The 24,116-nt window shown below is 42.6% G+C and overlaps 1 protein-coding gene across 2 annotated transcripts; it reads right to left on the reverse strand.

Moving 5' to 3' along the window:
- Positions 1-1,818: 1,818 nt before the first annotated feature.
- On the reverse strand, positions 1,819-23,715 carry LOC309705310 (ras-related protein Rab-37). 2 transcript variants are annotated; one of them, XM_082531050.1, is made up of 10 exons: positions 23,560-23,715; positions 18,878-18,988; positions 11,078-11,188; positions 8,588-8,629; positions 6,883-6,949; positions 6,691-6,743; positions 6,213-6,278; positions 5,416-5,472; positions 5,258-5,334; positions 1,819-2,521 (listed from the first exon to the last, which is right to left on the reverse strand). In XM_082531050.1, exons 1-10 carry the CDS (start codon positions 23,698-23,700, stop codon positions 2,419-2,421), a joined length of 828 nt encoding a protein of 275 aa, XP_082387176.1. In that variant the 5' UTR covers positions 23,701-23,715; the 3' UTR covers positions 1,819-2,418. The 2 variants fall into 2 exon arrangements, with proteins under 2 accessions (XP_082387176.1, XP_082387175.1); XM_082531049.1 differs by lacking the exons at positions 18,878-18,988; positions 23,560-23,715 and adding an exon at positions 12,145-12,830.
- Between the last annotated feature and the right edge of the window lie 401 nt (positions 23,716-24,116).

Here is a 24,116-nt window from a genome sequence, read left to right on the forward strand (position 1 = left end):
GAAATCACTTTTTTTTTTCTTATATTAGGATATTTCAGGTATTGAATGTTCAGTTAAACTTCTTTACATTGAAGTAGAGGGAGTTTTACTGGTCTGACCCACTTAACATCACATGGGCTGTGTGTGGCCCACACTGAGATGAGTTTGATGTCCCTGCAGGATACCGTATACTGTTTTTAATGAGTGTTTGGGGGGTTGATAAAGACTTGCGACCTCAAATTAGTAACCAGACAAGACCTAGTTATGACTTTCTGACTCACCAGATCGGACTTAAGGGGACTTTCCTTTGGCAGACTCAAATAATGAAGTCTGCATATGTGCAGATAGTCCTAGAGAGCAAAGATTGCTCTAAATGCTCAGCTTCAAATATTTTGTTTCCTGCTTTTGTCTCTGTATGACGTCAAAGAGAGTGAATGTACTCCGTATGGTCATCTCATGCACACTGCTCTGTCTGTGAGCACAGATGCCCCACCCACCTGCTGTTTGCGAGGGGCAACCAATCCAAAGAAAGTTAAGTCATGCTAAAGTACCCGAGTGGAATCCAGTAAAAACAGGTGAAGCTGGAGATGACCGTGATTTAAATGATCAATGTGAACAAACTGGGCATTTTAGGAGCCCTGCATCGACTTTCAAGTACTCCTAAAGTCCAACTTCTGGCTATGCGATCGTCTGTCAACAATAATCAGCATCAGTTTTCAACTCCACTGTCACCCCAAACTCATCTCAGAGATATAAGTGACATGGCAGTGAAAATAAATCCTGACAGGAAGCTGCTCAGCTAAAACCTCGGGCAGGATTTGACTTCTTAGCTGAGAATGCTGCCAGCCCTGATAAGAGGACAGACGCAGAAGCTCTCAGCAGTATGCTGACCACGTGCAGCAGTGGGTTCAAGTTGGTGATGGAAAGTCGCTCAAATAATGCACTTTTATTTCCACAAGAAAGGACCGAAAGCCTCAGTGGGTCTGCTAAGTGAGTCATACTGTAGATGGATGTGAGCCGCCTTCAGGTGTACAGTGAATCACGACTGTGTTCTTAAGTATTTCATGTCTTCTCGCATCACCCCAGTGCACTAGTCCATCTAACCTGTGCAACCACATAGATCCTGAGCATCCTTTCGCAAAAAGCTTGCCTACATACAGTAACATCATAAAACACACTCACAAATCCACAGTTATTAACATGTGTACAGTTATCTACCTGATTGATAAAACACTTTATTTTCTCTAGCTGTGCATGTTGGAGAATAAACAGGGCAGCTGCTGCCACACAGTGGCTCATTAACTGCAGCACATCTTGCCGTTTGTCAGCAACTCCCACTCAAGCACACACACACACACACACACACACACACACACACACACACACACACACACACACACACACACACACACACAGAAACGCAGACGAGCCAGACTTCAATAAAGCAGCAGCACGTACATTACAAAATATATATATATTTTTATAGATCGTATGACAACAAAGCACTTTTTCATGGCACTTTGTGATCACCGTGACAACCTCTCAAGAGAGGACAAATGTGACACAGAGCAAGTCTGACGAGCAAACGTTCATAATGAGCAAAGAACAGCGTACAAAGAAAAGTGATGCACAAATACAGCTTCGCTACAGGCTACACACACCGACATCCACCACCGAAGGGGACACGACAATAGTTGTGTGAGGGGGAGTGCTGTTGCTGTGTGTGAGTGGTGCATGTGGAGGGAACAGTGGAAATAATCCCACTGTCTATAGTTACACATACAGTACTCGGGATGGCGTGTCACTGGCCCTGAATTGAATGTACAGACAGACACAGAGTGGGTAAACGCCCTCCAAACGTTGGCTTTATTCTATCTAACAGCAGTACAGATGTGAACAGATGGGATCATTTTAGCTACAATCTCATCGTGAGACTCAGACTCACTTAAAGATTTAAAAGACTGTAAGGCCAAAAAAGGATTCTGTTCACAGCCTGATATAACTGGGATTAAACAAGCTCAGAGTTGTGCAGCAATGAAATGCTATATCCACGCTGGCAATCGCCGGCACCAGCGGTTGTTTAACCTGTTCATTCGTCCCATCCCTGCAGATGGATATAGCATTTCAGTCCGCAACTTCTGACTGGTAGCTTTGATACAACTGTCACCACAAAAAAACCCACAAATATCTCTACACGTGACATAAAAGGTAGAAATTCACATTTCAAATAGGGGATGGCAACCAATCCAGATTCACTTTCATTCAGCCGAAAGCTCGGTGGAGCGAAGACGAGGACGTCTGCTTCTCAGGTTTTGGTGCAGGGATTGGCTTTCATAAGAGAGACCAGCCTTTTTTTTTTCTTTTCTTTTTTTTAAACTTTCCCTCCCTCCACATTTCTTTATCTGTATGTGTCTCTCGCTGCCAGATTATCAGCATCAGCTACGGGCCACAACAGCCAGTCTTGTGCTTCTGAGACTCGATGTAGTCGTGTATCTGGAACTTGGGCTCATTTGGCTGCTGCGTCGCTCTGTGCTTCAGCTCCCTGATAGAGAAAGAGAGAGATGCAGGAAGTTAGATGCAGAGGTGGCGGATGTGTGGGATGGAGCACAGACAGGCTGAGCAAATAAAGAATATGAGAAACGAAGAGAAACGTATCAGGATCTCCGTGTTCTGAGATTTTATCAGAATGCCTCAGGCGTGCTATCATTTAATCTGACATCCACTTAAGACTGCCATCACATCAGCATTACAAATCACCGGCATTAGTTTCATTTGCAGGTCTGGAAGCACACGTTATAAGCCGTCATTGCAGACTTCATGTGAACCTTTTGTAGATTTGCTTCCAGTCAGTAACTCATTAAAATACAGCAATCACACACTTATTATTTAGAGTCCAGAGGAAGCCTGACATGCAAAAAGTCTCATACTAATAATAATTATAGACAACAGGAGCAAACAACAAACTAAACAAAAACCAGTGGTTTGCAGTAGTTGAAGAGGAAGGCTTGATTGCATCAATTTAAAGTCTGAGACAGAGAAGAAAAAAACAACAACCACATAACCGAGAGGAGAACATCAGAGTAAACAACAGAGGTCAGGCGTATGCATGGAGCGGATAACAACCCTCATGTGAAATCTCACCGTTCATTATTCCACAAGCATGACCCGAGCTGAAGAGAATTCATTAGTTTGTTACCTTTGTGGACCGAGCACAAAAACATGCAGAATTTAGTGCAATTTATATTCAGTTCGTACTGCAAAGGGTTCTGTCTTTAAAAGGAGAATAGCTTTTGAAGTCTAACATACGAGATGTCATCAGCGATGATTTACCCTGCGACTTCATTTTTTATTCAGAAAAGAGAAGTAAGCCAAATGTTGATTGTGTTTGCAAGGCCAGCATTGGTCGTCCAGCTTTCATGGCCACTAATGATCCTCAACATCAAATCTGGGCCTGTTTTCTTTGTTTTCTTCTCTTTTCTTAGTTTTTGCAAGTTTGAGGTCGGTGGTGAAATTGACAAATAGGCTACTTCCAGGCAAGTGGTGGAAGTGGTGCAGAGGCACACAAGAAGGGGTATAGTTGCAAAATTTAAAGGTATGGTGTGTAAAATCTCACCACTAGATTTCAGTAAGTTCCAGATTGCAGTCAATTGAAGTCTGTTTTCTTACCCCTTCCAATTAAGTGCATATTCCTAGCTACGGTGGCCCCTGTGGGACAAACACCTCTGGCTGGTGTTTATCTGTAGTGAGTGTGTTTACCTCAGGTGTCAATATGCTGGGTGTCCACGTGCATTTACTCTGGTAGCTGTAAAACTTTGTGAAAGGGGTCTGATGCAAGCGAGTGAGTCACTAAAGCTCACTGCTGTCTGATGACAGCAAAACTGAGGTGAGTTTTTGAGGATATCCTGAACTTTTCTGTCTGTAGGCGTTTCTGTTAGCTGCTGTTAGCGAAACAGTCTTCGAAGTGGATCTAACAGTGTCGGCTTTGGACACCCTGACAGACGTTACACATTAATCAGTGTATATTTATGAATACAACATTCTCTTTGTTCCATTAAATAAGCTAAAAAATGACTCATTTTTTTATTTAGGTAATCAAAAGTGTTATCTACAGACTCCCCACATGGCAAAATGAATGAAACAGCTATGAGACCCAGAAATAAAATGTATGACTGATAAACTATAGCTACAAAAGTAAAAACTTTACAATAACTAGATCTACCTTTTTTTGCTGATATGTATATTCTGTGCAGTGTCTTTTTAGTTTACTTTTTAGACTGAGTACAAGGTCGTTTTTTAAATAAACCTTTAGTCCATTCTGAGATCAGAATACAACACTAAATACACTAGAAGGCTAAAAGTGTATTGATGCTCAGATATCCTACCCATATGTGGCCATTAAAGATGTTATTCTAAAACTATGGACATTAATAAGCTATTACATGAGCATAGACTCTTCTGGGAATCGATCCCATTAGAGTTTATAAACTGGCTGAAAGGATTCAAATTCAGCCACAAATACCACTGTAGTCTATGATCCAGTTTATCCCAAAGCTACTGGATGAGGTTATGGTTAAACTCACCCCACAACGGCAGCATATTGTTTAAAAAATTAAATGTTGTGGGATTTCTTTTTCCCATATTGCAAACACCCTGTTCCAAAAAAGACAAAGAGCAGCAGACCAAAAGTATTCAAAACATGCATCTCATGCTCATAACTGCAACAGAACTCTGACTTGGTATGTCCAAAACTCCCCATCACCCATTTAATTTATTTGTTGGCTTTGCATTATTTTCTTCTTGGGTTAGGGTTAGTGATCAGTGATTATTTTAGTCAGATTATATTTTTCTTTTAACTGGAAATTAGGTGGAGTTTAGGCTTTTTTACGCATAGTGGGGGAAAATAAAACACAATTATAATATTAACATTAGCATTCGATCATACATCTCTTAAACCTGCATTATTTGCTGCTTTTAAGACTTGAGGATAGCCCGAAAAATTTAAAAAAGAATAACATAATTACCCTACTATGCTACCATGGCAACAAAACTGCCTGTTATCACATTAGGCAGACATATTGGTGCTTTACCTGGTAAGATGATGCTATGTGCATGCTGACAGCCAACTAAATCTTCAAAGCCACATTCTATAAAACCAAAAATTATCAGCTGACCTACACCGAAGTGGGTTCTTCGCTTCGGTCAACTAATTTCCATTACATAATGTAATCTCATCCATTGTGTACACATAGGTATTGATTACAGGAGGTTTAAAACTTACTTTCCTATAGCTTGAAAAGCCAGGTCCACATTGACTCCGGTCTTGGCACTGGTCTCCATGAATGGTACTCCATATTCCTGAGATGGAAAAAACATTAGAAGAGTAAAGACTCTCCTCTGCTGTGGAGAACATAACCACTTGAAAATGTCACGCATTACCTTGGCCAGCTTCTCCCCGTCCTCCGTCTTCACGACCCTCTCTGCAGCCATGTCTGACTGTAAGACAGCAAACGGAAAAACAAGTCATCACAGTGTAGGTGACGGGTCACAGATTCACCATGCCATCCGCTACATCTCGTCAGCCGGCACGTCCTGTCTCTTATCTGGCAGCCGGGCCGCCAGCTGGTGAGCCAGATCTCCTTCAGACTGGTGAAATGTCAGAATCTCCACCTCCAGCAGAAGACCGATGCCACCAGTCCCGCTGCTTTCACAGCAAACAATCTGAGCTGCTGCTACGTGACATCTAAGACCCTTGAGACGAGTGAGTTTTCTCTGAGCCACCAGAGGGAGCTTTTAGATATATTAGCAATGACTGCTGTTGCAGTGAGACAGGAAAATGTCTCTTTTCATCACCAGAAGCGCTTTGCAGGAAATATTCAATGCATCGGCCGCTTGAAGCAAAGCAACAGCAGTTTAGTGAGGCACTGTTTTTGGATGAATGTATCCTTAATAGTCATGATGATGGAATAACACCGGATGATGGATGAAAGCGACAAATTTGAAAACAGGCCGTCTCTGTGTGCACAGGTGTGCACATTAAAAGCACACAAATCAGAGGAGACACACAGCAACACGATCAGGACATCAATTTGTGCGCTTGTAAACGTTATGTTAAGAGATTAAGAGTTTGCATTCGTGCATGTGTGACAAAATGTGACAACGGCGTGTTAAAATTGTGCAAAGGACTTGTTATGCTCCTAATCTTTTATGTAACACTAAACGGAAGCTATGCTCACCTTGTTGCCGAGCAACATGATGACCACATCCTTCTGGGCATGCTCGTGTATTTCAGTCAGCCAAGCCTTCAAAAGTAGAAAAGATAGACAGTCAGAGGAGGAGGAGGATATTGGTCAATTAAAAAAAAAAGAAGAAGCAAACACCACCAGATGAAGCAAGCGCTCTGCTGTTCCTCCTGAGCAGTGCGTTATTACCACCCTCCAATCAATCATGGCGTCACTGAGTCACTCTTGTCCTTGAATGTTTTTATTGCTTTTCATTATTGAAACTGTGTAACCAAGCAAATGATAACATCTTGTCATTCTAAAGAGAGAAGACGCTACGGGCCCCCGCAGTACTTTGCATGTAAATAGAGTTTAACGTTCAGCTTGAGGGGGCTTGGGAGCAGGAAGTGAAAATAAACACAGAGCAGAGAGGAGCAATGAGAGGCAGAGGCAGCGAAAGCACTAGGGGGAAAGTAATCTGAGAAAGTCTTACCCTGATGTTGTCAAATGATGGCTTGCTGGTGATATCATAAAGCAGGAGTAACGCTGTGAGAAAGGAAACATTTTAAAAAGGGCTACTCTTTCATAGATGAACACACACACTGCTTTGCTTCATTACCTACTCTAGACCTTCCCCCACACGGAGAGCATGAGGAAGTAAAATACATAAAAATGCAAAGGTTACCTTGGGCATCTCTGTAGTAGGCGTGCGTTACACTGCGGAATCTCTCTTGGCCGGCTGTATCCCAGATCTGGGTAACAAAGCACACAGATACATGGTATGCAAACACTGGTGTGCATCCTGATCCACCCTCACGAAATACAAGACAGCTTGTTGTCAGCAGCACGCACTGCGAGCGATAATACCTCTCCACAAAGCTCTAACGCAGTAAAGCGTGAAGATTTGATTCAAATCCAGAATCTGAGTAGTTGAAGTTAGAAGTTAAAGCTTGCTGATAAAGCTAAACTTTGTATTTTTGTAGCTTTTTGCTCACTGGTCACTTCATTAGGTACACCTTGCTATTACTGGATTGGACCCTCAGATCTGCCTCAATTCATGAAGGTGCTGCAAATATTCCTCAGAAGTTTGGATTCATGTTGACATGATAGCATCACACAGTTGCTGCAGATTTGTCGGCTGCATGTCATTGATGTGAGTCTCCCCTTCCACCACATCCCAAAGGTGCTCGGTTGGATTGAGATCTGGTGATTGTGGAGGCCGCTGCACTACAGTCCAGCCCATCTGGCACCAACAAACATACCACGTTCAAAGTCACTTTTAAGCATCTATCTTCCACATTCTGATGCTCGATTTGAGCATGTCGCCCTAACCAACTCTACATGCCTAAATGTTGCTGCCATGTGATTGGATGATTACATATTTGCGTTACAAGAGCAGCTGAACAGGTGTACCTAATGAAGCGGCCCGGGAATATAATTATAATAAATGACCAGCTTGGCCATTTAGCTCATTGTCTTGCAAAATTACTGGCTCTAGTAGAGAAACTGCTAAATTAGTTGGCCTAGTGTAGCAGCTGTTTTCTTGAATACATCCTTAAATAAATCCTGCATTTTTACTATATTTGACTATATTCTAGGCATTTCTCAGCATTTAGTTCAATATCAAATGAAATTAATTTAGTTGTTTGTATATAGACATGTGGTGTTTCTGTTAATTCAGCATGTTGGCAGGTTGTAGGGCTGCTTCTGAACTTCCTGAGCTACTATGTAGGTTAAAATATAATATTAAGCTATATGCTTTTTTTAAAAACCCCAGTGTTTCCAAAACACAAATCAAAGAGCGAAGCACGTCACAAATGATTTGTAATGTCAAATAAATGGTATGAGGAAATGTTGAATACATCCTATCCACCTGCTACAATTCATCCAGCCCCTTTGAAGTCTCTGAACCTTTCTGAGACTTTAGATTTTCTGCTGTAACTCATTACGTCTATTTTGGGATTAATCACAGGATTTTTTTCCCCTAATGTATAATGCTTGCAAAAGAAGAGAGGCTAAGATAGCAGAGGCATCTAAATCTGTTGCCTGCCACTCAGTGTTGAATGAACAGGTCATAATGATAGACTGCCATGTTTTGGGGGACTGTGTGCCAACAGCATGCTGTCGGAATAAAACCCCAAATCCCTTTTTACTAACACAATATCTTTAACTGGATATCTTTAACAGTGGTTAAAATCACAGATTTCATTTAAATGGAGAAATCACTTTTTCTTTTCCAGGTAATTTTGGATTCTCTATCATCTCCCACCCTGGATGAACTGAGGTGAACCTAAAGCTGAGGCCATTAAAGCTGCTTGAGGGATGAAAGAGGAGCTGTCATGCGATGAGGTGAAATGCAGGCAGACATCGACAAGGTGCAACGCTCTCACCTGTAGCTTGACTTTCAGGTTGTCGACATCCACCACTTTATTCTAAGAAAACAAGGAGAGTCTGCGTGAGACAAGTCACCATATGTTTAGAGACTGGAGTGCTGCGGAAATGGCACAGAAATGAATGACGAACATCACAGCGGACCAAAAAAGCTCATGGACTCAGCGTGTGACAAAAAGAAACAAGGCGACTAAAAGTGGATTTGAATGCTGGCAGGGAAAGTAATTTGCAACACCCACACAACAGCGAGGTCTTTGGGATAAGAGACTTAATTACACAACAGTGAGAAAGAGGACTGGCAGCAGAACAACGGACTCCCCCGTTAATTTCCTGCCGCCCTGTAGGGGTGCCCTCTGATTTCCTGTTTTTAAAAAAGAAAAGAAAAGATCTGTCTAAAATAGTTTAGGCGACCCGGCTAAAAAAAATAGTGCTGTGATTAAGATGCTGCAAATTTTGGTACTGATCCGATAACGAGTAAATACAGGGCCATTATTGCAGATACCAGTTCCAGTATCGATACTTTTAACCCATAAAGACAGGAGGTGAGAGCAGCGTGTCATGATTTATGACATCAGTCTGGGAACACATTTTAATGAACGCTAATGAGTTTTGTTTTCCACAATAATAGATTGATACAACAAAACACACATTTTACACTTTCATCTATGTGAAATCTGTGAATATAGTGCATGCTTGAAGTTGGAGGTTTATATATATATATATATATATATATATATATATATATATATATATAAATTAATTTTTAAATAAAATTCAGAGGTTTTAATACTGAACTGAGGCTAGAAACAAAATATGGATATATCGATCCTGTTGCACTAGTATCGATCCAATACCAGTACCAACATTCGTATCGATACTATCGATGTTTGGATGATCTGGCCACCTTCGCTAAAACAAACAACAACAAAAAAAGACTACAGATTTTTGAAATCTGTAGAAAATCTGTTGAAAACAGATTTTTGGGAAGGGTGCAAAAGAGGAGCAAACAACAAGAGTTCTGCAGTGCGTTGCATCATGGGGGTAAAGGGAGAGTTTGAGGGGGGTTTTCATGCCACCGTGACCTGCAGGACGAAACCAGGTCATATGCATATTTCAAGCATGTACTGCAAAAACCACCACGACACGAAGGAAGTGACTCGCGAGTGCACTTCCTTAATCAGTCTGAAACTTCATATCAGTGACAGGTCATCTCAAACGCTCCCTGCCTTTCCTGCAAAAGCACGGAAGTACGCACGTCAAAAAGAAAAAGAAAAAAGACAGAAAAACATAACACAAACGCCGCACAGAAACACAAATAACGAAACCTCTATGACGTGTGCAAGGCTGTCACTGGCAGCAACGAGCTGCCACCTGCTGAATCGTCTGCTTTTGGCGGAATGGACATGGTTCAACCCCTGCATTAGTTGCCATGGGTTTCCATTTTCTCCCCCCACAAAATTATGACGTGAGAGGAGCCCGCATGCTGAGTAACTGCTACAAGGAAGCATGCCGAAAATAGACCGGCCATGTTACAAGCTACAACAACACACTGCCTGTCTGCCTGTGCATGCGTATGAGACAACCTTTTCACCTTTCTCCCAAATGTGACAGCAAAAGGTGACTCTCTGCCAGGCCCTCAGTCTGACACTACAAACGAATGCAAGTGTTGATCGGTGTTGATGCATTTTATGAATTGGCTGCAGCACTTGTTGCTGAGCGAGGGGAGGCAGAGTGAGAGATGCTGATGCGTCGTGTACCTGTCAGACATCCATTACGCTCCTTCGTGTCTGCACCTCCATCCAGAGAAGACAATACATCACTTTGGCTAATGCAGCACAATTTCCTCCTCGAACCACCCCCACCCACCTACCCATCCAACCCCCTACTTGACTTGCCATTAGTGAGAGTGCTTTGCTCTGATTGGAGGATAACTCGGATGCTGAGGGTGAGCCTGTCCACTCGGTCCGAGCAGCACATTTGCCCATTTGCATCAAATCCAGCACTGTGTGGGTTGTGTGTGTGTGCGCGCACACGAGGTGTGTGTGAATAAGAGCTCGTCTGTCAGCATGGTGACTCCTCCAGGACTGAGCTGAGCTGCAGCCAATCTTTCCAGGAGACAGGGACGTGGGCAGGCATCTGCCAAGACATTTATGAAGCAGTCCGCAGCCTAACAGCACAAGTGGTCTGTGAACTCCACTGATAATTTTTTGTACATTTGGTGCTATCAACGCAGAATGACGAAGTGTTCCTCGCAGAAACTGCAGGGTGATAATTGGGTCGATGTCGCTCGTTAACAGACAGATTACTGTTGTTTTTGTTGCTTTGCGGATAGTATTAGGTTGTTTTTGCACACGTAAGTTATTGCTTCATATGATTAACAAGAATACTGACACACACACACACACACACCCACACACACACGGAAAGGCTCATAGAGAAATTGAGCATCATTATGGTTTATTGGGTGACTTCTACAGAATCTCTCTCACCCTAAAGTCTATTCCAACGGTGGCTATAAAGTTGCCTCCCAGAAATGCCCCATCTTTGAAGCGCACCAAGAGGCATGTCTTCCCCACGGCCGAATCTCCCAGCAACATCACCTAGAGCAAACCCACCACCAAAGAAGAAGAAGAGGGGACAACAGGTTACAGCTGATCAAAACAAACAAACAAAACAAAAACCCATTGACACAAAAATAAACCGACAGATGTGCGTTGCATTAAACACACTGCATGAACATTTCACAGCTGGAATCATACAGTTTGACACCCACGACCACGCTGTGCAGTATATCATGTATCAAGCCACAGTACACTACAGTGTTGACTTAGCCGCCACCAGGATGTGACACTTTGCAAGTACTGGGGGGGTTAAGATGTGATCAGCCAACTCTGTAATTTTACTCTCGTCATTTTTTTTTTCATTTTCTTTCCAGCAGGCACCCCTTTCCAATCAATATAATTACAACAACGGGGGTGCGTAATTGTACAATCAATCCAGCAGCATGAAGGTGAAAATATTACGCATTGCTTACACCGAGTCATGGCTGCTTCAATAAAAGAAAAAGCACGCCATGCAAATGCGCACGGGCTAACAGAGTTGCACTTGAATGCAAGTTTTGCTGCCGTCTCTGTGAGTTGATGGAACAGTGTGAAAAACCTGGGCGGCTCTCATTCAGCAGAAGCTGTGAGGAGCAACAAGTACACCCTCTGCAAACATCTGGGCGGACGAGGATTTAGAGCCTCCTCAAAGAAAGGCTTATTCAGCACCAAACCGGGTGGATGACTTGTCTGCTATGCTGTCATTATGCAAACTGTAAAAAAAATAATGGCCTGCTAAAAGGCAGAGCCTTCAGATTGCATTTCTTTTCTCTCTCTCGCTTGTGATCACCAGTGAGCGCTGCACATGTGAAAAGTCAATAGTCGTGTCGCTGCTGCTGAAGGTACACCCAGCTGTCACAGTGCAATAAATGTACACACCTGTTCCAACTGTAGCACCACAAAAAAGGCAAAACAAGCCCCCCCGAACACAGACACAACAAGACGGAAATACACACCTTGAAGGCAATATCGTAATACTCGTTAATAGACGCGCATCTCTCCAAGACATATTTTGATGTGCCGTTTTTTGCCTGCTTCTCCGTCAACGATGCCTTTCTCGTGGACATCGCAGTGCCAAGGGAAAGAGCGCAGGCTAAAGAGCCTTCCCCCCTTCCAAAATTAAAAATTAAAAACCCCAAACAGTTCCGATCTCCGAAGGTGTCCAAGAAAACAAAACAAAAACAAAAAACAGGAAGAAAGACGCGGAAAGAGCCTCCAGCGAGATCTCCGCCAACTCAGTCCCAGTGTCCGCCAACCTCCACCTCTGCTCGCATACTGCGTGTGGCCACGAAAGGATCACCTTCCCAAGTGAAGAAAGGAGGAGAAAAAAATCACACCTCAACTCGCGCACTGTGAGAAGACGCGGAAGAAGACGGTCAAAACTTAAACATCAGCTGCAGCGGCGCCATCCAGCAGTCAAGGAGAAGGCAGTGATGACAAGCAGGCGGAAACATTAGTGTGATTGTTCAGAGCAGAGCGGTGCATCGTGGCGTGGGCAGATCATTAACTGAGCAGCTATGCGAGGACGTCGACGGCGGCTCCGCGGACGATGGTGTGTCTTTCACGCTGACATTGGAGCCGCGGGGGTCAGACGCGCTGACGGCTGACTCATCTGCCACAGGTGGTGGTGCTCGATCGAGAGGATCACCCCCCCCCCCCCGCCACACCCCACTCCATCCACACGCACACGCACAGGTGAGAGGTGGACGGACTACTAGTTTAAAGATCCACAAATCATACTTGGCTGTTCATTTACACCATCAACATCCCTGCGCACACACCAAAACCTAATATGTGCCCAATTTTTACAAACATTCTTTTTTTGTTATCCTGGGACATTCTATCGAGTCTTGTTAAACTGGTTTGAGTCTTTTGTTATTCTTGCGCCTTCTTGATCGACCAGTTGTCCTCCCAGTTTCCAGCTACAGCAGCAGACAGTGTTTGTCTCCACCTGCCGTTCGGAGAGGAGACTCTCCGCGCTCAGACGGGACTAAAGGCGGCACGGTCACAGATCATTTATGTTACGTAACTGACATGCGATCTGCCGCTCACACATATGAGCTCATGAGTCCCCGTCAGCGGCAGCAGCGTCTCCCCCTCTTGCATTAACATAATGAGAAAACATGGAGCTGGGCATGTCGTGGTTTTGTGGTTGGCATCCTAGCCGTCTGTGTCCGCATTTGTTTCCTGTTTTACTTCCGAGTTTCTTTTTAAAATGGAGATTTAATTCATTTTGGGGGGGGAAGCGACCCCAATCTTCGTGGCTGCGTGTGATCCTTTGTTAAATCATGAGTTAACTGTGGTTAACCACATTGTTTTTTCTTGGAGAGCTGAAAGCCACACCCAGGCCTGATTACTGCCAGACATGTTGGATAAAGAAATCAATGAAACAGAAGCTGTCTGACAAACTGAAGCAGGCTAAAAGATTTCAAAACGCAATATGTCTGTCTGGTTTGTCAGTCATCCAGGTCACAGGACTCTAAGGAGCTTGGAAAGAAAAGCAAAAAGTCCAGTCACTTTCCTTTCCAGGCTCCTTAGATGATGCAACAGATTTCTAAAAGGAACAGCTGAAAAACAAAGTCACTGACATGTATCAGTCTGTAAAGGGTTACAAAGATATTTCTAAGGCTTTGGGACTCCAGTGAACCACAAAGGGGGAAAACTTATATTGAATCTTCCCATAAATTTCTTGCCAACAAAAACGGACTGCAGGAGCGCATCAGCGATTCATTCAGGTCACAAAGAACCCAGAACAACATCTAAAGAACTGCAGGCCTCATTTGCCTCAGTTAAATTCAGAGTTCATGATTCAACAATACAAAAGCGACTGGGATCTATGGAGAAAACCACTGCTGACCAAAAAAACACAAAGTTAAACAACTTGTTGCAAATGTTGGAACAATGAATTCTGCTCTCTACTAGAAAATCCTGAAGGATATTTTCTGACCATGAGTTTGTCCCCTGAAGCTGAAAGGCCCTTGAGTTCTGGAGCAAGACAATGATGTCTTAAATGTCTTAAAATGTCTTAAAAACATCAAAATTAAGCTTTTGGATTGGCCTAGTCAAAGTCATGACCTTAAATAGGCTGTTCGTGCTTGAAAACCCTCCAGTGTGGCTGAATTAAAACAAATCTGGGCCAAAATTCCTTCTATTGTGTGAAAGATTCACTGTCAGTTATCACAAACACTTGATTGCAGTTCTTAAGAGTGGCACAGCCAGTTATTAGGTTTAGAGGGCAATTACTTTTTCACACAAGGCCAGGTAAGTTTGGATAACTTTTTTTCCCCCTCCACCAATTAAATCACCATTAAAAAAAAAACTTGTTTGATGATCTGAAACATTTAAGTTTGGCAAATGTACAAAAAAAGCTAAGAAATCAGGTAGGTGGCAAATACTTTCACAGCTCTGTGCAAGTCTTCTTTTTTTTTTTTTTACCTCGTGCCACTTTTGTCGTGTTGCTTTATTTGCTCAGTTATAGTAATTTAAATCAAACCTGCACAGTTCTCATCAAAGAACTCGCGTCTCTCACTCTCAACAAATTACTCCACGTGGAAAAAACACTCACTAACTGACATGACGGAGCCGTGTCAGAGCAGCACGTTGGAGGTGCAGCTGAGGAAAATGAGTCAATTTAACATTTCAGATCGTATCAGATAAACTGTCAGTTACCAGTTCCTGCGTGCCCGTTTTTCCCCCCGGTTCACTGCTTTACGGCTTATGAAGAGAAGACATGTCTAAAATATCTGAACGCAGAGACTGAAAAAGCTTTAAATCTCAATTTGTTCCGGCCAGCTCAGCACAACTGCCTGAATTTCCACCTTGCTGATCATCTCAGCCAGGTCCTTTCAAAGTGTCGCCTGCAGACACCCAATGAAAGGCACTTTTTGCACACCCTGTCTCACCCCTGACTTTAATCCAGCACACTTACGCTTCCAGGAGATTTATTTATTTATCTATTTATTTTTGTAGTGCATCTTTCTGCAGGGCGTTTGAACCTTAGATCATACATTTCTGCAAACTTATGCAAATGTGCAATGCCAAAGCCAGTTTTCTACTTTCCCGCAGATTTTCCCCCTCCTTTGCGCTGCACTAATGGCAATGACACAAAGCCAAAGTTATCATCAGTGTGGCAACAAGGGGGAAAAAATCCACCAGACTAAGCCATGCATGCCTCCTGTTTGTCTCTTTTGGCCTTCACTTGTCACCCAGCCTGACCCTCAGCCACAAATAAAAAAAAAATAATAATAATGTCACAAAGCATCAAATCAGTCTTGTTGGAAGCATCTTTGCAACAAACATCCAGCAGCAAATAGCCTGCACGCCTCAGCATCCATCGCTTGTGCTCTCCTGATAGTAATTTCAATTGTAGCATTGGCATCATTGACTATAATCCTTAACCCCTGCAGTGTGGTAAGGATTATAATGAATGCAGTGATAAAATGCAACATTGGTGCACTGGAGAAGCGCCGCTGATTCACGCTGACATTGGAGCCGCGGGGTCAGACGCGCTGACGGCTGACTCATCTGCCACAGGTGGTGGTGCTCGATCGAGAGGATCACCCCCCCCCCCCCGCCACACCCCACTCCATCCACACGCACACGCACAGGTGAGAGGTGGACGGACTACTAGTTTAAAGATCCACAAATCATACTTGGCTGTTCATTTACACCACCATCAACATCCCTGCGCACACACCAAAACCTAATATGTGCCCAATTTTTACAAACATCTTTTTTTGTTATCCTGGGACATTCTATCGAGTCTTGTTAAACTGGTTTGAGTCTTTTGTTATTCTTGCGCCTTCTTGATCGACCAGTTGTCCTCCCAGTTTCCAGCTACAGCAGCAGACAGTGTTTGTCTCCACCTGCCGTTCGGAGAGGAGACTCTCCGCGCTCAGACGGGACTAAAGGCGGCACGGTCACAGATCATTTATGTTACGTAACTGACATGCGATCTGCCGCTCACACATATGAGCTCATGAGTCCCCGTCAGCGGCAGCAGCGTCTCCCCCTCTTGCATTAACATAATTAGAAAACATGGAGCTGGGCATGTCGTGGTTTTGTGGTTGGCATCCTAGCCGTCTGTGTCCGCATTTGTTTCCTGTTTTACTTCCGAGTTTCTTTTTAAAATGGAGATTTAATTCATTTTTTTGGGGGGGGGGGAAAGCGACCCCAATCTTCGTGGCTGCGTGTGATCCTTTGTTAAATCATGAGTTAACTGTGGTTAACCACATTGTTTTTTCTTGGAGAGCTGAAAGCCACACCCAGGCCTGATTACTGCCAGACATGTTGGATAAAGAAATCAATGAAACAGAAGCTGTCTGACAAACTGAAGCAGGCTAAAAGATTTCAAAACGCAATATGTCTGTCTGGTTTGTCAGTCATCCAGGTCACAGGACTCTAAGGAGCTTGGAAAGAAAAGCAAAAAGTCCAGTCACTTTCTTTTCCAGGCTCCTTAGATGATGCAACAGATTTCTAAAAGGAACAGCTGAAAAACAAAGTCACTGACATGTATCAGTCTGTAAAGGGTTACAAAGATATTTCTAAGGCTTTGGGACTCCAGTGAACCACAAAGGGGGAAAACTTATATTGAATCTTCCCATAAATTTCTTGCCAACAAAAACGGACTGCAGGAGCGCATCAGCGATTCATTCAGGTCACAAAGAACCCAGAACAACATCTAAAGAACTGCAGGCCTCATTTGCCTCAGTTAAATTCAGAGTTCATGATTCAACAATACAAAAGCGACTGGGATCTATGGAGAAAACCACTGCTGACCAAAAAAACACAAAGTTAAACAACTTGTTGCAAATGTTGGAACAATGAATTCTGCTCTCTACTAGAAAATCCTGAAGGATATTTTCTGACCATGAGTTTGTCCCCTGAAGCTGAAAGGCCCTTGAGTTCTGGAGCAAGACAATGATGTCTTAAATGTCTTAAAATGTCTTAAAAACATCAAAATTAAGCTTTTGGATTGGCCTAGTCAAAGTCATGACCTTAAATAGGCTGTTTGTGCTTGAAAACCCTCCAGTGTGGCTGAATTAAAACAAATCTGGGCCAAAATTCCTTCTATTGTGTGAAAGATTCACTGTCAGTTATCACAAACACTTGATTGCAGTTCTTGCTACTAAGAGTGGCACAGCCAGTTATTAGGTTTAGAGGGCAATTACTTTTTCACACAAGGCCAGGTAAGTTTGGATAACTTTTTTTCCCCCTCCACCAATTAAATCACCATTAAAAAAAAAACTTGTTTGATGATCTGAAACATTTAAGTTTGGCAAATGTACAAAAAAAGCTAAGAAATCAGGTAGGTGGCAAATACTTTCACAGCTCTGTGCAAGTCTTCTTTTTTTTTTTTTACCTCGTGCCACTTTTGTCGTGTTGCTTTATTTGCTCAGTTATAGTAATTTAAATCAAACCTGCACAGTTCTCATCAAAGAACTCGCGTCTCTCACTCTCAACAAATTACTCCACGTGGAAAAAACACTCACTAACTGACATGACGGAGCCGTGTCAGAGCAGCACGTTGGAGGTGCAGCTGAGGAAAATGAGTCAATTTAACATTTCAGATCGTATCAGATAAACTGTCAGTTACCAGTTCCTGCGTGCCCGTTTCCCCCCCCGGTTCACTGCTTTACGGCTTATGAAGAGAAGACATGTCTAAAATATCTGAACGCAGAGACTGAAAAAGCTTTAAATCTCAATTTGTTCCGGCCAGCTCAGCACAACTGCCTGAATTTCCACCTTGCTGATCATCTCAGCCAGGTCCTTTCAAAGTGTCGCCTGCAGACACCCAATGAAAGGCACTTTTTGCACACCCTGTCTCACCCCTGACTTTAATCCAGCACACTTATGCTTCCAGAAGATTTATTTATTTATCTATTTATTTTTGTAGTGCATCTTTCTGCAGGGCGTTTGAACCTTAGATCATACATTTCTGCAAACTTATGCAAATGTGCAATGCCAAAGCCAGTTTTCTACTTTCCCGCAGATTTTCCCCCTCCTTTGCGCTGCACTAATGGCAATGACACAAAGCCAAAGTTATCATCAGTGTGGCAACAAGGGGGAAAAAATCCACCAGACTAAGCCATGCATGCCTCCTGTTTGTCTCTTTTGGCCTTCACTTGTCACCCAGCCTGACCCTCAGCCACAAAAAAAAAAAAAAAAAAAATGTCACAAAGCATCAAATCAGTCTTGTTGGAAGCATCTTTGCAACAAACATCCAGCAGCAAATAGCCTGCACGCCTCAGCATCCATCGCTTGTGCTCTCCTGATAGTAATTTCAATTGTAGCATTGGCATCATTGACTATAATCCTTAACCCCTGCAGTGTGGTAAGGATTATAATGAATGCAGTGATAAAATGCAACATTGGTGCACTGGAGAAGCGCCACTGATTCACGTCGCACTTCACTGACACATACCGAAGGAGTCAAACACTCCCCAGCACCCAAACAGAGAAGATTTGCTTCGCAGCAAATGTCACGACTTTAGTGCAAACAGCCCATCACGGTGACATCTCCCTCAACACTCGGGTGAAGTCAGCGGCTTAATGAGGTGGGAGGAGGAGGGAGAGAAAGCATACACATATATACACACACACAGACACACGGGCGAGCAAGGCAGAAGTATGAGTGAGCCAGAACAAAGAGTGGGTGGGGTGAGCGGTGGACATGAAAAGTGGACTCACCGTGAAGCCGATGCCCACGGTGGAGGTGAAGGACCCTGCGATGAACTTGCCCTGGTCAAACTGAACCAGCAGGGAGGTCTTGCCCACTCCGCTGTCCCCCACCAGGATGGTCTGCAGACAGATTTACAGAGAAACAGAGGCAACATCATGCAGGCTTCAGCGCTGCAGCTTCTTCTTGTCGCCTGAGGCCCTGCGCTGTGTGGGCACAGGCGGTGTAGGACAATGCGTGTGTTCATAGGCTGCTCAGTGTGGAGCTCTGTGCTCCATGATGCTGTGTGACAGCCGGAGCTGGGAGTCAATAACAGCAAAAAGAGGGAAGCACAATGGGCACCGGTGAAGCGGGAATGTAATCGGGTTATGTGTGCGAGATCCGTGCTCACGTCTCAGACTGATGCCTCACATCTGCTCCTGTACCCTTATGGTGCCACTATCTCTCTGTTACTCCCATTTTTCTCTTAGACATCACAGATTCACTTCAGTTCTAACTGTTAACCTAAGTACAGCTCATCAAAGTAAAGAGCTTTGGATACAGAGGTGTTAACCAACAGGTAACACTTTATAATACAGCCCGTGACTAAAGGTGTAATTACCCTGTAATTACATGGTATTTTAGTGTATTTTATTTGAAACTACAATATAATTATATTTACCTACAAATACTTACAGGTAGCTACACTAGAATAAAGGGGTAAAAGGTCAGGTGTTTACATGAAATAAAGAAATGACTATGCTGTGAGTACATTTAAGTTGTGTATAACTCATTTTAAGTAGTGTGCAATGTGCCAAAATAATTTGATTAACTTTAAGTATTGCATACCTACGGAAATTTCACAGGAAACAAACTATTCTTTCAGTAAAGTGTTGAATAATATATTAATTTTGTGGAAAAATAAAGTGTATTTCCCCATCTTACATTGTAACTACACTGTACTTTTCAGGGTGCAGGTCATATTATGGAGTGGCTTAACTTTGGCTCTCTAATAGGTCACACACATTTATTTTCACTTTAAGCTGGTCAGGGAGAACAGTCTTTGTCACATTTGTAGTATACATAAAAGGACTGTTGAGTAATAAAACATCGATCACGTACATTAACCTAACGGATATTCAGGTGAGATGAATGCACTTCATAATACAGCCCGTGCCCTGAAAAGTACAGCATATTTAGGATGTAAGATGGGGAAATAATTTGGTTTTCTTGCTAAATTACCATGAAATTGCACTTAAATGTACTCACAGCATAGTAATATCTTTTTGTGTAAAAGCCAGACTTGTTATCCCCTTATTCTAGTTCATCTAACTTTAAGTATTTGTAGGTAAATATAATTACATCATAATTTCAAATAAAATACGTTGAAATTTCTTGTGTTCATGCGCCGCTTTATAAAGTGTCACCAACTAATTTTAGTTCAGGCAAGTTACAGTTTAGCAAAACAACTTCTTAGCATCAGGTTAGGATATCTTAAAAATAAGTGGAATCTATTAATTTTCTTCTGCTTTTCCAAATTAGAGTTTGGAGTCTATCCCAGCTAACCTGTCCATCACAGGGATTACACAAACAGACAACCATCCATTCAAACTGCATACAGAAAGGCCCCAGGCTGGATTTGAACCCAGGACTCAACATCAATTATCCCCCCCCACTGCATCGTGTTACATATGCATTACAGATTACAGTGGATCTATAGAAACACCACAAAAATGTCACATGTGGAGGTTTTAAATCTAAATATATTCTAAGGTTCTGGGCAGCAGAGTCATCATAGTTTTGTATTTTTTCATATTTTTGAACTTTTATTTCATATTGACCTGCTAGTTTTAGTTCGGTTTAGTTTCAGTTATTTTTTGATTGTTTGTTTTAGTTCATTGGTTCAAAATCTTTAGTTTTAGTTTAGTTTTTATTACCTTCAGTGTGAGTTCTAGTCTTTTTAGGTGTTGTTGTATATTGTAAATCATACTAGAGGTAAGATTTATTAAAATCAGTGCAGGTATTACAATAAAAACACATATTTTAAAAGCAGTGGACTCACAAGCTGTAATATAAATATGTTTTTATTTATAAAATCTTGTTTCCCATTTAGTTTCAGTTTAGTTTTAGTTAACTATAACAACCTTGATGTGTAATACTACCATCATCTCACCAGGAAGATACAGCAGGTAAAATAAGAACTGAACACGTCAGCGGTTTTCTAAGTAAATCTATTTCTAAAGCTGCCGTTGAAATGAAATTCTCACAGTCTTAACAACCCATCCAATCCACGCATGCAAAGAAATCAAACCACAGATGTCCATAAATTATGTGTAATAGTTTGCTCTTTTAAATTTTACTATTTCTTTGCAACATAATGTTGATTTTAAAAAAAAAATGCTTCGGCAGCAGTTTCACCAGAAGCTCAGGTGGGAAGCACAACTCGTTAACACAGTAGAGATTCCCAAAGAGAGAGCCAGGGCCCCCTGATGGCCTTCCAAGGTACTGCAGGTGAGCCAACGTAATCTCTCTTGTAATTTGATTAGAGTGAAGATTTAATATTTGGGTGGAAGGATTTTCAGGGTGTTGGCTTTGAGAATAGCTCAATTACCACATTAGGGTCCTACAGGGGACACGTTTCTTTGGAACAAAAACATTTTGGTGGTAATACTGCAGTTTTACTTGATTTGTTATTTTACTGCCAGCTTAATTTAACTGAAAAGATCTCACACAAACATACTTTAAGATGTCATGCAGGTGTGAAATGTTCTTGTACACGTTTCAGACCGAGAATTTGACGCACGCACAAAAGCAAGACGCAGCGCCACAGAAACGGCCGCTGGCTCTGTTTGCTGAGGGTCATCCATCACCCCAGCTGCCATCTGACTTGCCACCGCAGCTCTGGCAACAACTGGCCTTGTCGCCATGGTTATTGTCTCCCTGGCTTCTAGAGTACCCAGCCTTGAGGTCCTTGGCAGCAGATGCTTGCCTTCTTTATTGACATTACTCACCCCACCGCCTCTCCATACACAGAAGTCCTCCTCACCCTCCTCCTCCTCCAGCAGGCCAGGCTCCACCGCCTGCTTCTTATCTGCAGTGTCAAGGAGCTCAGATAGAGTGCAGCGTGACAGCAGGCAGCCTCTGTACTCCTCACTTTAAACACCGATATTCATGTTCTGCACATTCAATTTGCTTCCCACATTAAAAATCTAACAAGGTGACATGCAAGCCGAACATCTGAGGCTACGTGGCTCCCTCGCTCTCCAGCGTGCTTCCTTTTGATGGAAACTCCGGAGCAGGATGCTTTTAGTCTGCAATAGCAGATATAACATAAAGTGTTTGCTTGCATCCCTTTCAAAGAGAGAGCAGGTATGAGCACCTGAAGTAGAAACAATGCAGACCAGGTTAGATGTAGTGTGCGGCCCCCTCGGAAACCATCAGATTACTATTTCATACCACCTACATGAAATTTTGATGTCAGCATGCTGGCAGCATTTTCAGGACTGACGCTGGAGACGAGAGCAGCCATGAAACAGAAGTCAAAGCACAGGAGACTGGTGGTGTGGATGTTATAAAGCGGGAGGTGGGGGGGTAACTACAGCTTTTTCAGAGACCTGTCTGAACCCTGACACTGAGGAGACCCAGGACAGCTTTAGAGGCCAGCAGAATCCCACATACGTTTCGGCATATTTGGTGCTTTTGCCGGAGCCAAATTTGACATTTTGTCAAACTAGTTGTGACAGCGTTGCTACACTGCAGAGGTCTTTCCATGATGAGATTAAAATTCGAGCTCAAACTGAACATCCAAAAGAGAGAGCACATCACCCCACGTTCCTTCTGGTAAAACGCTGAAAAGACTGCAGGTTTTTGCTTTTACAGTGCATATTTTATTTTCTACTTTCTCGCCAAAGCAGTTTCTTGTCACACGTTTTCATGTAGGACTTCAACATTTACTGGATATTTAAAGAGTTGAGAGCCAACTGGCTCAGTGCAGCCTGCAAACAAAATTGGAACCATCAGTATGTAGTATGTGCTGGGGCTGCTGGCAGGCTAGAACTCGGCAAAACAGCAAATGCATCCATGAATTCAATTAGTGAGGAAGCAGGAGCTTGTTCTTGGCTTACCATAATAAATACTTGTTTCACACATATCCAGTAATGGAATTACGGAGCATTCAGAGCGATTAAACCATTAGACTATCTGCAAGAAATGCCCACAATCGGAGACAATAAACAGGATTTCACTTGCTTTGTCTTTAGTTAAAACTGTGCAGCTCCTGTGATTGTGACAAAGTCCAGAAGTTATCCTGCTGACTAACGCGAAATTGGTGGTGAACATTAAGTGATGTGCTCTTTACAGTTCTTAGACAGCGCTTTTAGTTTTTTAATTTTATCCAACATGTCGCATTCATCCATTCACACTCATAAATCATGACACACTGCACTCCCATAACCCCCTAGTACTACAGGGAGGTTATATTGGGTGGCATTAGATCACTGAGCTATTAGATTATTGTTGGGTACAGATGTTTCCAGAAAATGACACAGAAGGAGTCACTGTGGAAAGAATAGTTAATTATTTAAAAAAGCACATCCTTTTGAAAGTTAATTTAAAAGTAAATTAAGATTTTATATTTTTTTCTGTGGTAATCTGTAATTTCACTTTGTATATTGTTAGTTTCCCCGCATCATTTTTAATATAGTTACATAAATACCTTGTGTGTTAGTTCTTCATTATAAGGGTAGGTGATGGCCGTGGGCGTCTGTCCATCCTCTGTGGATGACATGTACGCGCTGTCCGAGGAAACCATCTTCCCCCGCTCATTCATCCTGTGCGTATCCCAGCTGTCGTCCATCCACTTTCTATTAAATAGTAATTATCAGCTCCTAACCAAAAAGCAGGTGAAGTCCTAGAGGTGAACTAAACGTTTATGCTTCCTCTCCATCCTTTTTATCGCCCTGTCTTAATTCCTCCACCCCACCTTCTCTGCATGTCTCCTTCACCCCTGGATGGTTTATATCACCATGCTACGATGTATAATTATGTTGAAACTAAATATTTAAAAGAAGGAGTTTTGGTCAGAGATGATAACGGAAGTGTAGCTTATACAGTATTCATGATGCAAGTCATGTTGAGCTTTTTAACAAGGAAGGGAAAAGGAAGTGTTCAGCGCCCCGGAGAGAGAGCCTCATAAATATCTCCCATCGTGTTCTTGTAAGAGGGAAAACCCCTCGAAATGTAGCGGAAAGGTTCATTTAAGACTTTCAAATA

Source organism: Aulonocara stuartgranti, assembly GCF_965226115.1.
Source record: "Aulonocara stuartgranti genome assembly, chromosome: 4".
Classification (NCBI taxonomy): domain Eukaryota; kingdom Metazoa; phylum Chordata; class Actinopteri; order Cichliformes; family Cichlidae; genus Aulonocara; species Aulonocara stuartgranti.